General features: G+C 48.3%; 1 protein-coding gene across 6 annotated transcripts in view; it reads right to left on the bottom strand.

Annotated features, from left to right (window-relative positions):
- The window catches only part of COBL (cordon-bleu WH2 repeat protein), a 299,291-nt gene extending 280,255 nt beyond the window's left edge, over positions 1-19,036 (bottom strand). For 4 of the 6 annotated variants that reach the window (XM_054495468.2, XM_063667308.1, XM_054495469.2 and 1 more), the window contains exon 1: positions 18,809-19,030. In XM_054495468.2, the coding sequence (XP_054351443.1) occupies positions 18,809-18,849 (41 nt within the window). In that variant the 5' untranslated portion in view covers positions 18,850-19,030. Of the gene's footprint in view, positions 1-18,808 lie in introns of all 6 variants that reach the window. The other 2 variants (XM_054495472.2, XM_054495471.2) reach the window with 2 other exon arrangements.
- Between the last annotated feature and the right edge of the window lie 4,057 nt (positions 19,037-23,093).

Genomic DNA, 23,093 nt, shown 5'->3' with positions numbered 1-23,093 from the left:
AAAAAGCCAACCATCAGAGAGGTTTGTATCAGTGGGATTTGGTTATAAAGTCTCCTCTTCAGAGGCCACTTGATGTATGTTTTTAATGTGTCTTCATTAGGAGTTTAGCCAAGTTGCTTTGGGAAAAGACAATCAAGACCCATATTGCCCTATGTGCCCAAAGTATGACCACAAATGTTTCAAACTAATCTCTTCCAAAGATGGGGCCTAATTTCCCTCCCCTGAGTGTGGGCTGGACTTAGTGACTTGCTTCTGACAAAGTATGAAGCCAGTGACAGTTTATCACTTCTAAGGCTAGGTCATAAAAGGCCTTGCAAATTGCTCCTTGCACCCCCTCTTGAATCACATGCTCTACAGGAAGTCAGCTGCCATGTTGTGAGGACACTCAGGCATACGGAGAGGCCACATGGCAAAGAGCTGAGGCATCCTGACAGAAGTTGGCAAAAACTGAGCCACTGTCCAGCCACTGCATATGACTCTAAGCATAGTTACAACCTAAAATTCTCATCAGAACCACCCAGTAAAGCCATTCCCACTGCTAAGCTGCTAAGATTAGGGAGACTTGCTATGTAGCAATAGGTAACTACTACACCTACAGGCTTCAACCCTGTCACCTTTGTTGTCAGGCCATGCTTTAAGACGTGGCCTGCTATTCAGGGCTAATTGTGCAGCTTGCTGCCTGTGCATGCTCCTGCAATGACATTCTCCATCATTTCTGAGCTCTGACCTCCTAATACTTGGGCTGGGGCCACAGGGCATCCCCCACCCCAGCAACAAAACAGATGTGAACAAGGCAGGCCACTCCATTGCTCTTACTTAGCTCATGGCTCATTCACCATCTGAAAAGTAGGGAAAGAAATGCTTGCCCACCAGGCTCATGAGCATGTCATGTCAAATGAATACGCAGATGTTGGGACTCTGAAAGCTGCAAAATGGTGCAAATGTGTAAATTTTCACTGTTGACCCTGTCACTTCACATGCTGCATGAGTCTCATCCTACCTCAGGAGTTAATAACAACTGCACCACTAACATGATACTGTACCATCCAAAACCATAAACAAGCCTACAGTGGCTTTGTTTGAGCACAGATGACATCGAAGCTCTGAGGTCAAATCCACTTGTCCCAGCACATAAGCCCTTTCTCATGTCTCAGCTCTCCTCTTCCTCCTCTACCCCAAGATACTCTCCACTCAGACTCTCCCCAGCACAATCAATCTTCATGGAGTCAGGGAGGCAACATCTGAACAGCTTTCCTCACCCACGAATGGCATAGGCCAGGAAAGCCAAGGGGAGGTGTTGCCGGTGGGCACCTCATATCTTTCTGCCCTTACACCAGACAGGCTGCACAGCACACCTCCCAAAGATGAGCCACACAACCTTCCAAGTCTATGAGCACACATACATACACACACATACACATACACACACACACACACACACACACTCCTCCAGGGCTGGACATCCTTAAGACACTAACGAATGCACGAGCCAGCAACAGTCACACACAGCGGTGTCCACTGCCTGTCTGCCCAGGAGGTGCAGCATTGGCTGCTTAGAAAGTATTATAGTCCAAAGAACTTGTGCAAATCCTTTGCTTCGATATTGCTAGAACAGAAAAGAAGGTAAATCAATGGAGACTATAGACATCCAAATTTTACCTATCTTCTCCTGTCTGTCTCTCTTTCTTCCCTAAAGTCACAAGTTTCAAAGGGACTCAATGGTTAATAATCCCTAGCATATGAGTCCAGGTTCCAGGGGGACTGACCCATAGCATGTTGGCACTCCTCAAACCCAGCTGGCGCTCTCTAAGGAGGATGGGTGCTGCAGCCCTGGGCCCAGGAAGAGGCTGGCAGTCCTGCTCTGAGAACAATGAAACATGAAGAGCTGAAATGGTGCTGAGGGAGAGGCTGCTGCATGGCTTCATGGCTATAGGGGTGGGCTGTCATCCTGAGCAAGCTGCTCAACCTCTCTGAGACTCAGTGTCCTCCTCTTCAAGAAAGTGACAGTAACGGCACCTATGTACAGGTCTACTAGGGGTATGAGGAACATAATACAGGAAAAGCTCTCCATGTCACAGGTGACCCACGACTCCACAAGACAGGTCATCTGTACCCTACTTGAGGCACCATCAATGACCATGCACTTAAATATCGCAACAACATCAAGCTGTTATGAAAGTCTGTGGATGCTCACTCTTAGTGGTGCACTCATCTTACTGCAGACCAGGCCACGGACCACACCTGGACTAGTGCTGGCCTCAAGGCCCTGCAAACAGGCCATACATCTCTGATCCCCATGACCCAGTCTATTGCCGCTGTGCCTTCCTTACTTCCCTATTACATGTGCTCATGCTTGCCTTAGATTTCAGAATCAAAACCGAGGTTTGCTTTTGTTTTGTTTTTCTGTTTTGTTTTTTTGAGACAGAGTCTCACTCTGTCACCCAAGCTGGAGTGCAGTGGCATCATGTTGGCTCACCGCAACCTCTGTCTCCTGGGTTCAAGCAATTCTCCTGCCTCAGCCTCCCGAGTAGCTGAGATTACAGGCACCCACCACCACACCTGGCTAATTTTTATATTTTTAGTAGTGATGGGGTTTCACCATGTTGGCCAGGCTGGTCCCAAACTCCTGACCTCAGGTGATCTGCCTGCCTTAGCCTCCCGAAGTGCTGGGATTACAGGCATAAGCCACCACGCCTGACCGAAACAGAGGTTATTAAAGCGTGGAAGGCTCTCACACCTGGCCTGGGTCTGGACCCTTCTTACCCAGAGTGTCACGTGGTGTGTTAGAAGGAGCCACGTGGTGTGTTAGAAGGAGCCACCTGGTATATTAGAAGGAGCTGCCTGCTCCTCCAGGCCTGGGTCTGCATCCTGTCACCGCTGCCCAAGTGACGCAGGAACGTGGTCTGGGGCTCATTGTACTCATGGGTAAAATGGGAGAATGCCTTCTCCAGGGAGCTCTGGCGAGGAAGTGATAACTGCCAGTCCACCTTCTAGGACCGAGGATGGAGCCTGCCACCGCACTCACTTCCTCTTGGGATACCCACACCCTTCCAAGAACCTGACTCATTCCTGCCATTCACAGTTCCTGGAAAACCCTTCCCACCCCTTTCCCCACTTCTAGCTCAGACTCACAACTGTCATCAGGGCCCCTGGGATCTTCTCCAGGGATATCCGAGGTGCATGTGACTGGGTTAGGAGTGTGACCGCGGGGTCCAGATATGGGGTTAACCGCTCCATCGGCTGTCCTTGGTCACCATGTTGCTATCTTGTGTCCCACGTGCCTCACTGTTAAAATGGGAAGAGCACCCTCACCCCGCACGCTGAGATGAGGAGTGAGTGCGGTGGGATACACGCACCGCGCAGGCTGCTGCTCTGAAGCGGGCCCTCCCCTGCTCCCTCCGGCGCTGCCCTGGGCCACCCTCCCCTCCTCTGGGGCTCCCTAGCAGATCTGTCTCCTCTCTGAGACTGGAGCCTCTGGAAGATGCTCATCCTTTATCCTCTTCTGGGCAGGCAGCACCCTCAGCACTAATACACCAGAGAAAAGTAAGTGAGGGAACTTCAACTACCGCACCCGGCACCTCCTTCCTATCTAGGCAGGAGCCTCACAGCCCGTGCTCTTGGCTCTGTGACGGGAAACTGCCTGGGCCCCCATCACCTGTATCTCAGCGCAGAGCTCACAACACAGCAGCACTGCCCCTTCCTTCACAGCCGTACTGTGGGTGGCAAGGCCAAGCTCTTGTCTCTCAGGCCTGGGTCATGTCCTACCAGCCGTCCCTGCCGGGCCCCACCCTCTTCTTTCCTCTGGGGCTTCCCTCACACCTGGGTGTTGGTCTAATATTTGAAGAACAATCTTCGTCTGTAGGCAAGCTGCTCCTCTGCTTAAGGCCTCTGACCAATCCCCCAGCTCTTCCAGAGAAAATCCAAACCCCCACATTGCCTGCCCACCGCTACATGGTTCCAAGCCACAGATTCCAGCGCAGATCCAGGCATCTAAGCCATCTACCGTCCTCAGTGTCCCCTCCAGTGGACTGCAGGTTCCTCCGCTCTGTGGGTCCCACTGTGCTGGGAATCCCTGTGCATTCCTCCATCCTTGGGCTTCCATTCCTGGTGGTCAGTCCATGCCTGCCTCTCTGCCCAGCCACATTTTATCTAGTTTTCAACCCCCAGCTCAAAACCTGGTAGCTTTGCCTCTCCCAGCTTCAAAGAGGCATGGATCCTGAACAGTCAGAGCCAGGGGCCTCTCCCCTGGTTGGCTCTCACGGGTCTTCAGTGTCTTGGCCCTCCCCAAGGGCAGCCGCCAAGCTGCATGTCTCCGCAGCCTGGCCCCATCCTAGGAGGTGCTTATAAACTAGGTGAAGACTGCTGGGCTAACAAGGGCAAAGGCCTGGCCTCACTCCCAGCATAATAAATTTGGAGGCGGGTCACATAAATAAAGCAATGATGCCATTTCCTAGCTGTTAAGTTTTATAGCAAATTCTACCACTGAAGTACATTGATAAGACCATTAATTTTTTTCCTAAAGATTCACAATTCTGGACTGGGTGCTGTGGCTCACACCTGTAATCCTAGCACTTTGGAAGGCCGAGGTGGGTGGATCACCTGAGGTCGGGAGTTCAAGACCAACTTAGCCAACATGGAGAAACCCTATCTCTACTAAAAATACAAAATTAGCCAGGTGTGGTGGTGCATGCCTGTAATCCCAGCTACTCAGGAGGCTGAGGCAGGAGAATCGCTTGAACCCAGGAGGTGGAAGTTGTGGTGAGCTGATATTGCACCATTACACTCCAGCCTGGGCAACAAGAGCGAAACTCCGTCTCAAAAAAAAAAAAAAAAAGATTCACAATTCTGGGCTGGGTGTGGTCGCTCAGGCCTGTAATCCCAACACTTTGGTAAGACAGGGAGGACTGCTTAAGGCCAGGAGTTCAAGACTGGCCTGGTCAATGTAGCAAGACCCTATTTCTAAGAAAAAAATAATAATAATTCACAATTCTGGTAATAATTGTGCTTTGAAAATACTGGAACTTAACTGAGATCAGTTTTACTCGTTGATAATAGATCACCATTTTAAAAGATGACGCTACACAGGGCACCAAGCACTGTTATCAGAGAGTGTTAACAGACGACTCACCCCTCACCCCCAACCAAACGGCTGTGGTGACTCAGTTTTTGGCATGTGCTAAATCACCAGCTCAGTCTTCCCAACGTAATGCTGAAACTATGACAACAATACCCCACTCACAGGGCTGCCGGCTCAGAAACAAGCTACTGTTTTATCACTGCAATAGAAACCTGTACTTCACAAATTATAATGTTTTAAAATACAATACATTGATGTTTCCCCAAACCTTATGACAAAGTTAACACAATAGATCATAATTTCACATTTATGCTTTTACATTCGGATGCAGAGATAGATACAAATGCTTTATACCCTTTTATAAAATCTGGGGACATAAAACCTAATAGAATGTGGACAGGAAAGCCCACCATCCAAAACCAGCCATCCCGGGCCGGGCGTGGTGGCTCACACCTGTAATCCCAGCCCTCTGGGAGGCCAAGGCGGCCAGATTGCCTGACTCAGGAGCTCAAGACCAGCAAAACCCATCTCTACAAACAAACAAAAATACAAAACCAGCAATCCCATCTCTGTGCGCACCTGACTTGACCACGCATGCAGAGACGGCTCCACTGGAGGTGAGAGGTGATGGGGTGGCATCCCCAGCCCTCCCGGATGGAGGGAGCCACAGAAACAGAGGCATCACTTGTCATTTCTTTCCTCTAGCAAAAACAGATTCATTCCACAAGGAAGTGTGTCAAAGCAACTGGTGTTCATGAGCACCTATTTATTTATATAAAGTTAATGTGCCTGGGAGAGGGATTTTACCAAGCTCTTAGATGTTACATGTGACAAACACAGACATGTATCAAAATTCAGCTTATCTGCTGACCCAACTCCAAACAGGGAAGGTACAAATGTATTCTGATCTGTTCTGTATGGATCCTTTCCTTATACTTTTCCCAGTGGGTCTACAGACTGGCTGAGGATTTTATCTAATATCCAAACATCATTTTTAAAGGTGGTCATCTAATGTTGTTATTTTTCTCTGAGTGGTCTGCAGAGCCGCCGACAGAACATATGGGACGGGCTGCTGACTGTATGCACACCAACACTAAACTCAAACATTTATTTTTATATTATTTTTAATGGGTAAAGGGTATCATGGAATAATGCTGGCGGCACCTTGAAGTTCAGACGGAAGTCCCCAGACACTAGTGCTTCCCCAAAACCACTCACTGGTCCAATAGTCAGGAGACCAGAATCCAGTCCCAGGTTGTCGCCAGCACCAAGGTCAGCTTGGAAAGTGACGGTATGAGAGAGGCAGCCACACCTGCATGATGGAGGAATCGTGGTCTCGCCCTCACAACATCCAAGAACTGCTAGGAGAGCAAAACAAAGGGCAAAACACAATGACCTCTATTTAGAAGTGGTGAGGCAGAGGTCACAGGCGGGTCCAGCCTTCTAACAAAGCTCTTCCAGTGGGACGGGAGTCACCATTCATTGTCCCCACAGTCCCCAACCCACCCTGTCCAGCCCATGACTTCGTCATCGGTGTGACCCACCTGGTCCTGGTACAAACCTGTGTTTACAACATCCACTGAAAAACAATTTATGAATACAAGCTATGATTTTTATTGTATTTCTAGTGCTATTTTTCTGTTCTAAACCAACAGATCCCTTCTGATCTTTAGAATCATTAGTTTCCTATCAAGGTGGCATTGGCCGCATTTCTACCATAAGAAAACAGAATGGTAGCAGTAATATTTCCTACTGGAAAGGCAGTGCAAGTCTTTGTAGAAACAGGTGTCAGGACAGAGTTTCACATCTATCATATGTTCTTGGTCCAGAATGATGGAATACTGGCAGAAAAACAATAATGGGAAAATAACAACATTTTATAATGAAAAAATAATTGAAAAAAAAATAGGAACTGTCCTGTGACAGGCCCTCCACTGATGCTGTTCCTCCTGGTCTCTAATCATCTCATAAAACCCTGCAATCCAGTCATCTCCGCCTTAGTCATGAGGGATGAGGAGGCTAAACAGTCCCTCGCAGTGACACAGCTTTCAGGGGGAGCGCAGATGTGCAGGCCTTGTCCTTCCACTCACATTCTGTAGGTTGACACCCTCACCAAGAAGTTACCAGAGAGCTGCAAACCAGCCGTGCTCCCCAGAGCACAGCCCCCACCCCTCCAAATGCCAGCACCACTAGGTAATACAAGGGCCGGTCCCTATGTCACTGTGACACAACAAAGAGGGACACAAGCTGAGCCTTGTGGAAAATCTGTTTCAATTATATGTCACTTTCACTTGTTTAAAATAAATAAGAACAACTTTTCACGACAATAAATATTTAGCATTATAAAAACACTGCCCTAAGTAAAAAATGTTACACAAATGAAGTGCATCCCCTTCCCAGGCACATGGGTAAATCATGAAAGCCAGCCCAGTGTAAACACAAGCCATGCTTTACTTCCCATCAGGCTCTGCAGCCAGTCTTATCTCTGACTGTAAGAATACTGTATAATTTTTAACTCAGAAAATGAAAAGTAAACATCAAGAAAACATTTCTAACATATAATTTTCCTCTGAGGTTGCCGTCTAGATACCTCACCTACAAAGCAATATTTTCCACAGATCAACAGTTAAAATAAAGAGACAAAAGGTATAATCTTCCAACTTGGTGCATGTCATTTAGAACAATCAGTTCTAACAGAAGGAGGATTCTGCACAGGTAAGTGAAACATCATAAGAAGGATAAATTACTTTTGTGAAAGTGACTAAAACTAAGTTAAAAAAAAATAGATTGAGGGACATTCTGCTTGCATAGGCCCCAGGAGAGCCAAGAACACACAGCTCGTTCACAGCACTAAAAAGCCCCTAAACCAGGTACCAGGTATGCGCTTAAAACATTGCACTCGATGATGGCTGGGCGCAGTGGCTGTAATCCCAGCACTTTGGGAGGCCAAGGCAGGTGGATCACTTGAGGTCAGGAGTTCGAGACCAGCCCGGCCAACATGGTGAAAACCCGTCTCTACTAAAATACAAAAAAAAATTAGCCAGCCGCGGTGACACGTGCCTGTAATCCCAGCTACTCGGGAGGCTGAGGCAGAAGAATTGCTTGAACCCAGGAGATGGAGGTTGCAGTGAGCTGAGATCACATCACTACACTCCAGCCCAGGCGACAGAGCAGCAAGACTCTGTCTCGGGGCAGGGGTGGGGGGGAACATTGTACTTGATGAATGAAGACGGCCCTTGCTTCCCAAGTGTCTTGAGGTGTGAGCTGTAATGCAGATGAGTGGGGCCCCAGGAGCACAGTGACACTAGGCACCATGAACCTAGAGGCGGCTTGGAAGTGCCACACACCAGGGCTATTTTCTCCCCGTGCTCAGCTCATCCCTGCTGGAGGGTGTTGGCCTCTAGAAGCCCCGATACTGCCTAGCACACCCAGGCCAACAGGACCCACTCACCTGCAGGGGAGAAGAGGCCCTAAAAGCATCACCCAGCTCACTACTGAGGCTCTTGCAGCTTGGAGCAAGGGCTGTATAAAGTTACCCAAAGAAAACACAATTAGCGAATTTGTGGGTCTGGGTTCCGTGTAGCTTCTACTTTGAAGGAAGCTCATTTATTGAACAGAGCAGAACTCTGTGTTTTCATTAAATGTATCAGCCCAAGACACTGAGCTGGGCCAACATCCAGTACAAAAGGGAAGGCTTTTCAATGTTTATTAATTCATCAGCCAGTATCAGGCAGAACATCTTGCTTTGAGGAAGGGGAGTCTGGATTCGACTCCTTACACTAATTCATAACTGCTCTGTGCTCAACAACAGCTGAGTTTGGTCCTCTCCTACCACACACCACGTATTTCTTTGAAAAAGTAAAATCCCACCTAAGAGTCTCAGGAATCGCACATCCTAGAAAAGCATGAGTTCTGTCACAATCAAACAGGTAATCATGAGGCTCCTATACCAGGAATAAGTCATAAGGATGTCTGCAGGCAGACTGGCTTTTCATGGCAAAATGCTGCTGAGACACTCCAGGGCTTCAGAAATAGAGCAGAGCAACATCCTCCTTCACCCTGCAGGGAGCCAGGGCAGGAGCTTTCATAAAGCAGCTTTGGAAATGAGTTCCGTGCTTCAACGTGGCCTAGCAGAGTGGCTAAGGATGAGGACGTGGACACTGACAAGAGACGTCAGAGTCACATGGCAATCTCACCTACAAAACCAAGAGGACAGGCCGGGTGCAGTGGCTCAGGCCCGCAAGCCGAGTGCTTTGGGAGGCCAAGGCGGGTGGATCACTTGAAATCAGGAGTTCAAGACCAGCCTGACCAATATGGTGAAACCCTGTCTCTACTAAAAATACAAAAAAAAATTAGCCAGGCGTGGTGGCGCAGGCCTGTGATCCCAGCTACTCAGGAGGCTGAGGCAGGAGAACTGCTTGAACCTAGGAGGTAGAGGTTGCAGTGAGCCGAGATCACGCCACTGCACTCCAACCTGGGTGCCAGAGCAAGACTCCATCTCAAAACAAAAACAAAAACAAAAACAAAAAACGGAGAAGACAGTACTGTCCTACCAACATCAGAGGGCCCTGATGGGAGAGCCAGACCTCCCACGCACAAGGAGCAGGTTCTGGCCATCTCCTATCTCTGTCAGCTAGACAATGGCAGCAGGCAAGTGGCTCTAATGCCAAAATAAGGCAAGTCCTTGTGAAGAACATTTTTGTGGGTCCTCCTTTAGAAAAATCTATCATTCTAAAAATGTGAAACATGATGGTAAGCAAAAAGAAATGGACAAATAATAAGGAAATATTCCAAACTGAAATATTTTTCGGTTTAGTCTAGCTTCCAAACTAGTTTTCCTTACTTTTCTGTTTATTGTGAAATTCACAAATTAACTGCATTCAGAACACAGTCTTTGATTATGGTTTGTGCCGTTGAAACCAATCAAATATTTCTGAGAAGTGGTAAAGTGTAGCGATTTAGAGGGTTGTCACAGCATGAGAAACATTCAGACTTCATCACCCCAATTCACACTTTTTAAATCCAATTGGGTGGCTTGGCTCTTGGGAGAGATCTGCAATTCACTCTTCCTATGTGTGATGTTGTTAGAGTGCAGATAACCATTATCATGTAATAAGTGGTTTAGGCAGGAGTAGAAGGAAGAAAGTTTTCAGTTCCACCCAAAGCCAATTCTACCTGGTAGCTATAGACAACAAAACAGATGGACAGGTGGGCGGACGGGAAAGCCTGGCAAGGACCTGCCCTGCATGGCAAATGTTTAGACGCTGGCTGCTGTCGATCAGTCTCCCTCCAGCCTAACAGTTTGTGCATTGAACACTAGCGGATTTTGCACTTAATTAAGAGGGTTCTAGCCAACCAAACTGTATTTAGAGACTAAAAAATTAGCCACATGAACAAAAGTATACACTTCGGCTGCATTAACACTCCTACCCAAGACTATTTTTAAATACAACTCCCAAGCCATTAAGTTTGAAAACTGCCAGAACTGATTTGGTAATCTGCTGCTTTGCCAAGTGCTGGAAGTTAGCTTTAACTTCACGCCCACTCTCACACAGACAGACAGACAGACACACACTCACACATACATTCACACACACAGCTGATTTTCCCATTATGTTCCTTAGCCTTAGTTTGCTACTTACTTAACTGCTCAAGCCATCCACACGTAATTGCAAAGTTAATCCATTTGGTATTTCTCCTCTTCCAGCTCTATGAGTCCTTAAGCCACGCAGAGCACTTATGATAAGACAACGCTCTGCCAATGCTCCTCATTCTAACAAGGACTCTCTCCAACTTGCCTACCTCCTCCAAACCAGCAGGAAGCTCTGACTTTCCCAGGTGCAACTACCCTAATGGCTGGGGCTGGGGGATCCTCTTTCCCCCACTCCTCCAGGATGGTGCCCACTATGAATAAGTGGAAGCGGCTGGCTGTAGCATGGACGAGGAGAACAGAGACATCATAAAAAGCAAAGGACGTCAGCACCCTGATGTGTTGCAGATGCAAAGTCCTGTTTACCACTGGCCTTTAAGATTACAGTCTAAACGTCACTTCCTCCCCTTAGATGTCTGGAAAGCATGGGCTTTGTAGGTCAGAGCTCTACAGAACGTGGGTGTGTGTCACAGCAAACTAAGGACATGTTTTTCAGAAAGGCCAGAAACTGTCAGGGGCACCCCTTCCCAAGACCCTGGTGGGGGGAAGAGGAGCCACATACCCATCTGCACACTTTAACACCTACGTTACCCCGGCCCTCACAGGAGTCATAAATGCAATCACAATGGCTAAGATCTCTGATCCCCCTGCCTCCAAGCTGCCCTTTTAAGGACGATGTGATTATGGTTGGGCCAAAGGGACATGAGCAAAGGGACTTGTATGGCCGGCAGGTGGAGCACGAAAGGACGGGGTGCATCTCCCCCCTCCTCAGGCCAGGCTGGAACAGATGGAGACTGCACACCAGCCACAGCTGGGCATCAAATAAAAATCAGCAGGTCTCTGGGAACGCTGCACCCCAACACCAGCCCAGGACTCCCAAGGTGGGCTTTTAGATAGGAGAGAGAATTATCTCCTCTTTAAGCCACTGCCACTTTATGTTCCTCAAAATAAGACCTCTTAACACCTCCCAAATCTGCACCGAACTAGGCTGCATGGCTGGCAAGCTGAGTCCAAGCACATCAGTTCCAAATATATTAGTGCCAGTTGATCGGTCTGTTCTCATACAGGCTGGCAAAAACAAGATTTAAGCAGCAATTTAAGAAACGGTTTTTTTTGGAAGAGGACTCTAGAATATTCTGGGAACACTGAATCATATGATTTTAGAGCTCACATGAGTCTTAAGATCATGTTATCTAACTCCCTCCACCAGCAAGAGGGAAGCAGGGGTTGTTCTGTGCATCACAGGCCACAAACCGATGACACAAAAGCTTACAAAGTAATAGTCCTGGCTCCGAGGAGCTGCTCAGAATTCAGTGGGTCAGAGGGGCAAGTAAAGGGACAATCATAATTCCATAGGAGGTTTTCGGACAGGGGAGGGCGTGGGGTGTGAGAGGGCTACTCTCAGAAGGCCTCCTGGGGGAGCCCCAGCTGCAGCTTAAACAACAGGCATTCTGAGAAAGGGGCAAGAAGGCTCTCCAGGCCAAGGTGAGAGAGAAAGCCTGAGACCCCAGGTGAGGCCTAAGAAGCTGCGGTGGCAAACAAAGACTGGCAAATCCAAAGGCTGGAGCCTCGCTGTCCACTGGAACTAGCCACACACAGCTATTTAAGTTTAAATGGATTAAAATTTTAAAAGGTGAAAGACTCAGCTCCTAGTTGCAATAATCACCAGTCAAGTGTTCAGAAGCACCTGTGTCTGGCAGCACTGGCAGAGAACACTGGCACCTGGCAGATGCATCATCAGACAGCCCTGAGCAAGTCTGGAGAGGCCCCATCAGGATGGGCCTAACAGGCTGCGTGGAGAAGGAGCAATTTCACCTTGGACAACTGGCACCAGGGTCCAAAGCTTCTTGTTCCTGAGACAATTTTCTTTCCACTAATCCTCCCGCTGTCTGCCCTTGATAGAAGAAAGTCAATAGGATTAACAAATAAGCAGAGGGCATTCTGAATCAGGGAAGGATGCCCTGTCTGGCCCTCACCAGCCTCTGTCTGGAGAGAGGTGGGAGCATCTCTAAAGCAATGGCTCCCCATGGGGATTCAGGTTCTTGGGCAGTGAATGCTAGAGGAGCACCTGGGAGACAAGAGATGGGATCGACCAGTCAGGATGCTTGACTTACCTGGTTTATCTCTGGAGGGTTGTTTTTGTTTGGTTTGGTTTGGTTTTTTTGAGACAAAGTCTCTTTCTGTCATCAGGTGGGGTGCAGTGGCACAATCTCGGCTCACTGTAACCTCTGCCTCCCAGGTTCAAGCGATTCTCCTGCCTCAGCCTCCCAAGTAGCTGGGACTACAGGCACGTGCCACCAGCCCAGCTAATTTTTGTATTTTTAGTAAAGATGGGGTTTCACCATCTTGGCCAGGATGGTCTCGATCTCTTGACCTCGTGATCCACCCGCCTCGGCCTCCCAAAGTGCTGGGATTACAGGCATAAGCCACTGAGCCCAGCTGGTTATATATATTTTTTTTAAGGCATAAGGACTTTATTGGTTTCTCTAAATCAATTAATGCCCTTTTTACAGGCATCACTTGGTGTGGTGCAGGTGGGAACTGGATCTACAAAAGTATTTGTACAAAAGTATTTGTGGTCTGGGAATCTGTCTAACCAAATGTATCCAAGAAAAATATACTCTGGCAGTTGCTTAAAAAGCTTTTTCTCTTTTTTAATACAAATGTTTTTAGCTGAGGGATTACTCTAATTGGACTTGGCCTGTAGAAGACAAGACCCTGGCAGGGAGCAGCTCGCCACCTGATGAGGAGAGCAGAGGGAAGCGTGCTAACACCCCAAGGGGCCACAGAGTTTCTCCCAGCTGGGGAAAGCCATCCTTCTCTGGAGGGGCTGGCTCAGAAGCACAGGGATGACCCTGAGACAGGCAGCAGAAAATACACACACTGTTGGAAACCCATTGTCTATGGTCGCACCAGAGGAGACAGCAAACTCTAGTCTAGAATAAATAGCACTAGGTCTTGAAAGTATTGACCATCCTTAGCTTTGCAAGAAGCAACTAAAATCATACAAAGTATACATGAGGAAAAAAGTTTTAATTCTATTCCAGGAAGAGACAGATGAAAAATAAGGAATTATGGAACCCTGAAAGAAAAGTGACATACGCTACCCATCAATTCAGGGGCAGAAAGCCAGGGAGTGGCCCTGAAAAATCCAGAAACACTCAAGTGACAAGGTGGAAGCGAGAAAGCAAAGTATAAAATGGGGGAGGTGGAAACTAAAATTTACAACTCAAATAAATGAAAATCATAAAAGTGTAAAAAGGCATATTATCAATACATCTCTATGTAGTAATATAAACCAATATCGAGTACAGTATTTTAAATAAAGAAAAAGTACAAAGATGAAGATATGTAAAAGCTTTCAGTGGGTCATGAAATATCAACTTTTTTTCAGCTATAGTGTAAGGTAACTGAAAAAAAAACCACATAATTAAAATTAACCAACGCATAAAACCTTCATAATTAAATGTGGATGGGGAGAGAATGAAGGAATGTAAGAAAACACCATATATTAAATACAGGACCTCAGCCGGCTGCAGTGGCTCACACCTGTAATCCCAGCACTTTGGGAGGCCGGGGCGGGTAGATCACGAGGTTAGGAGTTCAAGACCAGCCTGGCCAACATGGTGAAACCCCGTCTCTATTAAAAAAAAAAAAAATACAAAAATTAGCTGGGTGTGGTGGTGCACACCCGTAATCCCAGCTACTCCAGAGGCTGAGGCAGGAGAATCGCTTGAATGCAGGAAGCGGAGGTTGCAGTGAGCTGAGATCGCACCATTGCACTCCAGCCTGGGTGACATGGTGAGATTATGTCCCCCCACCAAAAAAATAAATAAATACGGGAACTCTCTGTTAGTGTATTTACAAAGTTCAAGTCTAAATCAGAACCAAGTGTTAGCATATTTCAGATTTGTATGTCCTTGATCCAAATATTACTACTACTTTGGTATCAAATATTTATGCTCACTTTTCAAAACTGTAGATCAATTACAAAATTAAATTTAATCATAAATTTATAACAAAGCACAAAAGGCCTAGAAACCTAAACTACTTATTATGGTGTATAGATGCATCCTATAATCATTATTTTCTTAATAATTACGGGAGCACTTGCGTGGACACAGATTATGACTTCATTCCCTGGATCCCAAATTAAGAAGTCCACAGAATCCAGGCCTGCATATACGTGGGGGCTGTCGCTCTGCCTGGGTCAAGGTTCCACTCAATAATAATCCACTCCACCTGTGCACTGGAGGTCACGAGAAAACACAGGAGGGACTGCAGGCAAAAGTTCCTGGGGGCAGGAGAGACGCAACACTTAACAAATACCTTTGTAACAAATTTTAATCATACTTCAGTTCTATCCCCTTTATAGAACCACTGAGAAATAATAAAAATGCTCTGAGACTATGTGATATTGCAACACAAAAATGTCCAACTCTTCTAATTTATTAGTAAATATTTTAATTACAAAACATTAAAACTCCTAGGCCTACTCTCCACATTACATCAAGCAATCCTTAACTCTTACTTTCTTAAATGAATTGCCAAAATAAAGAGTAGCTCAGAAGTAATATCTTTTAAAAATATTGTTCAAATCTAACGGGAAAAGTTTTATGTAACAGTTCATTATACATGCTCTCATTTGAAATAATGTAAACACTTTCTCTAACATGTTAGCCAAAAGCCAAAGGCCTAGAAACCTAAGCTTCCTATTATGGTGTAGAGTTAATATTTTCTTAATATCTGCATGCTTATGAGGGTTTAATACAAAATGTCACTGTGGCTGCCCCATGTCACTACCAAGAGTCACAGGCCTTCTACACTTAACACTATGTGCGGCACCGACAGGACTAGAGTAGCTCAAGTTACCCACTTCGATTAATTTTTTTAAATTTATTTTGGTTCCAATAACTTGATTAAATAAATATAAATTTATGCAAAGAAATTAATAACAGCTATGTTTACACGAAGTCCGCATTTTGACGAAACTGATTAGCAACACTTCCACTGATTTTTACATGAGCAAACTGCTTGAATACAGCCATTGATCAAATGCACCAGCTGTTTTGACATTTCATGTCATTGGAGATTATTGTATTCTACAGAAACGTCTTTCCTCCATAGGAAAAAAAAATTAAGCATGGTCCTGCCAAACAGCAAGACTTCTTCTGTCCTTTATTAACAGAGGGTCCAATGGGAAATTTAGCCCTGTGTTCTGTAACAGCCGACTACTGGGATGGCTCCCATAAATATTCAGACAAACGCAAAGTAAACAGATAAAGTATGGAGTTAAATATACTTCAAAACCTCACCAAAAGGCAATTTGCCTTTATTTGTGTTCTGAGTATTCTGTCAATTCTTATACTTCAACTGAGCTCTAAAACTCCCTAAAAGTCACATCAAGTCTGACTTGTTAGTTTTTGCACACAGCCTCTTTCCTAAAAGAACACTTTCCCCAGGAGTCAAGGAAGTCATACATCACTGTTTTAATGAAATTCCTAGTAAAAAGCATACAATTTCAATCCAAGTAAAAATGTATATTTGTGTTTTTCACAAAGATAACTAATAACTACCTATTAATAATTTAGCCAGACACAGGGTCAGTGAGTTTACATTCACCAATCTATCTCCCTTCAGTAATCCTCTAGAAGAGCGTTTGTAGGCCACAGGGTGAAATCTCGTTAATTCACTGCACCCAGTCTAGCTTGTTTCTATACAACACAAGGAGGAGTGGTAGTTTCAGCAACAGCAACAGCTTCACCACATCAGTTTGTTATCATGTGGGAAGACAGTGGCTTACTGAAAGTTTGATTTTATAATAAACGGTTGCAGAATCAGATGGAAAACAAATTTCCCTCAAGCACACTGCAAACACTGCCTTAATCTCAGGGAACAGAGGAGTAATCTCAGTGAAGAGCCAACAGAATCTGCCTGCCACCAATAATGTACTAAAGCCAGAAATTTCACAGCAATATCTAACCTTTATAATTAGCAAGCATACATCTAAACTATATAAAATATTCGAAGACCTAACAGCATTTATCTCCTCAGATTTGAACACAAAATTGCTTATTAAACACGTAATTCCTGTCTGAAAAAATAGAAGGATATTAACATTTTTTTGATGGTTCTTCACTGAAAGTATTAACAAATGACAAAGTGAGAACAATAGAAGTTAAAAATAATATGTCTACATTTCTTAGACAAAGATGTTCGGACAAGTAAATTAGACACTGGATATGAGTGAGGGAAAGAACTGAATGCATCAGGAATAATAATTTCATGTTTTCCATAGCAAAAATCCTTAGTTTTCCTTTGCCATTCAAATATGAAAGCCAATCAGAGCTCTGGGAAGCACTGAGAAGGCCAGCCCTCGCCTACCTCTTGCTACACAGCACCAGGCTGAAAAAGAGTGCCACGCTCTTAGGGTAGTCCTTTCACTTCTATCATTAGACTCCCTTCAAGGATCTTACAGACACTCTTTGGATGCAGTTTTGCCAGCCTTTTAAATGTTCTCTCTGTCTTCATATTTATTTATACGGTGATAGTGACAAAATAATTCAGTGTCCTTAAATAGGCTCATTTAATAGGCTACGAAAGCCACAGATTTAAAGACACCTCTGTTTCACATTTCCCTGTTATTTTGGGATGCCTATTACCATGAAAAAGGATTTCCCACATTTATTTTCTTTCTGGGGAATTTGTTTGTTCAAAGAGAATTATATAACCACCAGTAAGTGCACTGCAAAAAAAAAAAAGAGAGAGAGAAAGAAAACTTCTTTTTAACATTCCTCAGCTTCAGGATTATTTGATTTGCTAACCTGGCTCACCTTTTCCTGGCATTAAAGGAAAACTTTAAAATTTTAAAAACAGCCCGATTGAAAGTCTTTTACACACTTGGGCAACACGCCCGCCTATGGGCACATGGGCAGGGTGAGTCAGTGGGACACAACTGTAACAGAAAAAAAGATTTGTTGTCCCCAAAGCTGCCTCCTTCAAGTCCAGTTGCCATAGCAGAAAGTGGGCCCATTCAGTAAGCAGGTGCAGGGCTCACCCCAACCCTCATTCCATTTGCAAGACTCATACACATTTGCTTCAGGCGAGCGAGCGAGTTCGAAGGTCCCCAGCGCGCCGCGCTGAAAACTACAAAGTCCGCCGGGACTGCGCGCAACCCCGCGGCCCAGCCTGCACCGCTGGCCGAGATGGGCACTGCGCACCTGGCTCAGGGTCTGAATAATGAGCAGGGCTGCTCGTCCTGTATGAGGGAAATTACTCTTTCTGCGAGTCAAATCCTGAATGTGACGTGTAATCCCTGCACGCAAGGTGTGGGGATGGCAAACAGAAACCGGGAGAGGTTTGGGCAGAAGCGGAATCGCGAAGACAGGGATGGGCCGCCAGACTCGCGGGTCCGCTACGGATGTCTGCGCCTCAGGCCTGGCCCCACCAGGACGCCCCTTCCACTGCCAAGGGGGACCCTGGAATAAAGGCAGGGAGGGAGAGCTGCTGCCATGAAACCCTCCGGGCAATCCGAACACCTCCCGAGAACGCGGGGCCCGGGCCGCTGCGAAGCCGGGGAGCCCTCCCCTCCACGCTGCCGGGAGAGCCGATCCTGGGGCTGCCGCCGAGGCCGGGAGAGGGAAGACTTGATCGGAAGCGGCCAGGAGTAAGCCCGCAGGGACGAGGCCGGAGTCAAAGGCCGGGCGTCCCCTCGCTCCCCGCTCCACCCCTACGGCAAACACTTGGGGGGCCTGAGGAAAGCTCGGAGCTGAGTGGGGGCTGTGCTGGCGGGGACCCCCATAAGGACGCCTGCATACAAACCAGCCCGCGCGAAAAGTGCGCTCCGGCCCCTGCCCGACACGGTTACCTGGGAAACGACCCCGACGCCCAAAGTACACAGCACGCACCACCACCCAACACCAGCACCCAACACCAGCACCGTACCACCTGCTCCACCACTACCACCAGCACCCCCTGGGGCAGCAGAGAGGGCGCCCTGCCCGGGAGCGCGCGGTGCGGACGCGGGCGTCCGAGCCCAGGGAAGCCCCCGCTCCACCCCGCCCGACCGCGGGGCCGCTTACCCGGTCGGGGGCTTGGCCGCCGAGGCGCGCGGCGCGTCCATGGTGCCGGGGGCCGGGACGCGGGCGGTGCTCTGGGCCCGCCGAGTCAGGCGCTGGCTACCGCCGCCACCGCTGCCGCCCTCATTCACTTTTTCCGCGCTGACCCATCGTCCTCCCACGCGGGCCGGCGGAGGACAGCGGCGGAGTGGGGCGGACGGAAGGGGCTGGAACCGTCTCTAGCGGGCGGGGGCGCCGGGAGCGCGGGGAGGGGCTGGCGGCGGCGCGGGGCGGGGGCGCCGGGAGCAAGGTGCGCCGCGCCCCCGCCCCGGCTGGCTCCGCCGCGCCCACCGGAGCACCGCCCCCGCCCCGCCTCGCCTGCTCAGAGCCCCCACCCGGCCCGCGGCGAGCGTCCGGGGAAGGAATCCTCCGGCACCTGGGCCCTGCACCGACACCCGCGGGTGCGGCAGACGGCTTCTCCCCGTGCTTCTCCACCCCCAGGGGCAGCGCGCCCCTCTCTGGGCGCAGTGGGGGATCCGGGGGCCGGCGCCTCCCTGGCGGAGCTGGGGGAGGGGAACCACCTGGAGCCCGGAGGCAGTGCGAGGGCGAGGTGGGCGGACCAGCGCGGGAGGACTGACGTTGGAAGGTGAGAAGTGAGTGTCCGGCGCCGCTCTCTGACCTTTATCCGTGCAGCAAATGTCTAGTGCGTAGGGTCGCAGAGTGGGAGTCCCGACCGGGAGCGTCAGGAACACCTGGGAACTTGTTAGAAATGCAGATTTTTGGGGCCCACCGGGTCCCACGGAATCAGAAACAGTGCGGGCTGGAGCGCGGCCTCACTTTGCTAACAACTCATTCGCTCTAGGTGAATTCACGCTTAAGTTTGCCAACCTGATTCACTGGGCGCTACTGTGGCACAACCCTGCCACTCCAGTGCGGGCTGGCGGGCAGATCTGCAGGTCCTGCCGGCGACGCCGGGGCCCAGAGCAAGTCACCCAGAGGTCCCTTATCTGCCGAACTTTACCTCCCCTCTCTAAGATCTTGGTTGGTATGATGGGCTGACCTATAAAAGTGGCAGTTTCATACGGTTTCAATGACTCGAATAAAAGACCAACAAGAGGCCAGATCGAGCGAGCCTGATCAGCGTTGGGGGTGATGCTCGCCTTGCGATCTTGTCATTGGATGAGGTATCCAGAGGCCTGTGCAGCCTTCCTCCCTCTGATCCCCTGCTTTCTCATTAACTGAAGTGGGGGCAGACCAGTCTATATGCAAAATGTGAGTCCTTACCCGTGGCTGGCAGATCTTGGGTGCTCCCTAGCTCCCACCTAGAAGGTTTCCTAAGTCCCCAGGTGGCCCTGGGGTTCACTTCCCTGCAGCCCAGCCTCCCATGAGTGGAGCGCTTTCCCGGCTCAGGGCCTCTGGCTGGGATGCTGCTCCACAGTGCTCTTCCTGCTCCTTCTCATCCCGTGGTCTCCCCAAGGAGCCTTTCCTGGCCTCTCTGTCTAAAAGCACCCTGCGGAGCACAGTGGCTTACACCTGTAACCCCAGCACTCAGGGAGGCCAACGCCGGAGGAGCACTTGAGCCCAGGAGTTGGAGACCAGCCTGTGCAACATAGGAGAACTTTCTACAAAATAAAAAAATTAGAGGAGCATGGTGGCACACACCTGTAGTCCCAGCTACGGGGCGGGGCGGCGAGAGGGGAGCAGGCTGGACAATGGAGTGAGATCCTGTCTCAAAACACAAAATAAAAGCAGCTCTCACTCAAGCTCCTGACTGCTGCCTTGTCCTTATTTTCTTCTGAGCATTTGTCACTGTGTGTGTGTGTGTGTGTGTGTATGTGTGTATGTGTATATATATGTGTGTGTGTGTATATATGTGTATATATGTGTGTGTGTGTTTATATTTAAATGTAAGTTTATAAAGAAATGTTTACATGGAATGTGTTATATTTATAAACATGTTTATATGAATGCATAAAATTTATATTTATGTAAACTTATAAATATGGTATATACATTATATATAAGTGGAATAGAAAAACATAAATAACATATCCTATTCCACATATATTTTGCTCATGTGTTTGCCATTGGTTTCCTCCCTAGAATGTGATCTTAGCAAGTGCTGGGCCTTTGTCTGATTTATCACCCCCAGCATCTAGGGCAGTGCCTAGCAGGGTGGAGTCAGTGCTCAGTAAACAAAGGGTGCACTGAATGAATGAATCTCTTCTTGCACCTTGGGTGTGGGTATTAGAGAGTCTCTCCCAAAATCTGGGGAGCCCCTCCTTGCTCTGGACACCACCATGGGAAGGGCTGCCCAGGAGGGGCCAGAGCTGAAAACTAGACTAGGCACTGTGAGCCAGACCCCATTGAAATCTCCAAGGAGAAGCCCACCTCACAGGTGACACATACTCCAAGCACCTGGCAGAGGCAGCAAGAGGAAGTATGGTGGGGACATGGGACAAAAGAAGCCCGGAGTGACCCAGTGTCTCAGATGCTGAGCACAGATGGCAATGGGAAGCCCGAAGCAGGTGGATGGTGAAGAGTAAGAGAGCTCCTCAACATCCAGGAAAACAATGAGAAGGAGGTGACGTGCCACCTCCAGGCCGAGATGCAACTTGCTCTTCTAGGAAGAAGGCCCAGGTGACCCTAGGCCTGGACAACCTCAGATCCTTGGAAGGCCCCCAAACATCTACTGAGAAACCCAACAGGGACCAGTTTCCAGAAATGAGGTGGAGGGTTAAGCCTGGTTAGAGCTGTCATGATGAGACAGAGAGTAAGGGTCAGACTTGCTGCCAGAGGCAGGAGCTTCATGCTGTGGCCCAGGGCCTGCAGTCTAAATGGGCCAGGACTGCCAATCACTTGTGTCAACTGTGGGGAGGGGCACAGAGCCTGGGGGGCAGGTGGGGCCTGGGACCTGATCAGATTCTGTGCATATTGCCACCCATACTTCCCTGACTGATAAGGGCCCCAAGAGATGCAACTGTGGGGAGTTGTTTTCCAAAACTGTATAGTTCAACAGATATTTTTGAGCATCTACTGTACGCCAGCCTTTGTCTGTGGTGTGGATGTGGCCACCTCATAGGGAGGGCTAGGCAAGGAAATCAGTAACAGGCAGGGCTGAGCTCTTCCAGACAGACAGTGAGAAAGAGGAATAGGTGATGGGCTGAAAGCAAAGGGCTGAGCGGGGCCTTGTAGAGGATGTCACCAAGATCAGCCTACTGCTTGTCACTGAGCAGAATGCACTCCTTCCTGTGCTTACTGACCTTCAGCAGAGCAAATGGCACAATCACACGCTAGGGAAACTCAAAGGGAAAGGTGTTCTTTATGGACTCTTTCCTGCACGTACTTTTAAATGTCCTTATTAAAACTGTCACTTTTTTTTTTTTTTTGAGAGGGAGTCGTTATTTTGCCCAGGCTGGAGTGCGACGGCGCAATCTCGGCTCACTGCAACCTCCGCCTGTCATGTTCAAGCGATTCTCCTGCCTCAGCCTCTCAAGTAGCCAGGATTACAGGTGCTTGCCACCACGCCCGGCTAATTTTTTGTATTTTTATTAGAGATGGGGTTTCACCCTGTTGGCCAGGCTGATCTCAAACTCCTGACCTCAAGTGATCTGCCCACCTCAGCCTCCCAAAGTGCTGAGATTACAGGCATGAGCAACCACACCCAGCCACTTTTTCAGATGTTGACCATCACTAACTCACCTATATTTTATAGTGTGGCAAACATCCAGGGATGTGCTGATAAATGCTTAAAAATGGCATTTTTAAATTTTTTTAAAAAGAGCCCCTATTTGTAGCATTTGCCAGTTTTTGTAGTGTAAATGCACCTTGGCAGATTTCAAGCTAGGGTGTTGTAAACTCACTGAACAGGGAGTTACAGAAGATGCAGCAAGACCGCAGCTCTCCATGATTTGCCTTCCCACATGTGCAAAAGCAGAACCTTTGCCCCTTCAGCCACAGAGCATGGCTGAGTGCTGCTCTTTGTCCCCGGACACCATGCTTGTGTCCTGGTATGGGCTGTAATGGGTGCCCTTGCCTATAGCTCTGGACTACAGCGGCATCAGCTCTTGCCCCAAGCAGTAGGAGCTACCCTGAGACCAGGGTGTAAGGCTACTTGAAGGACATTCTGCCCCTGGTCTAACCCCATCCCCCTTCTTTGCTCCTACCTCTCCTCCCAGGCACACCTGGGGTCTCAGCAGCCCCCATCGGCGTACACTCAGCTCTCCATGATGCAAGGTGGGTGCCTGCAGTCACACCAGCTGCTCTTTTTGGAGGGAAAACGAAAGGAAGAAAGCACATCAAAGACACA

Source organism: Pongo pygmaeus, chromosome 6 (genome assembly GCF_028885625.2).
Source record: "Pongo pygmaeus isolate AG05252 chromosome 6, NHGRI_mPonPyg2-v2.0_pri, whole genome shotgun sequence".
NCBI lineage: Eukaryota > Metazoa > Chordata > Mammalia > Primates > Hominidae > Pongo > Pongo pygmaeus.
Note: the sequence above shows the minus strand (reverse complement) of the source record. Positions and strands in the feature narration are given on the sequence as shown.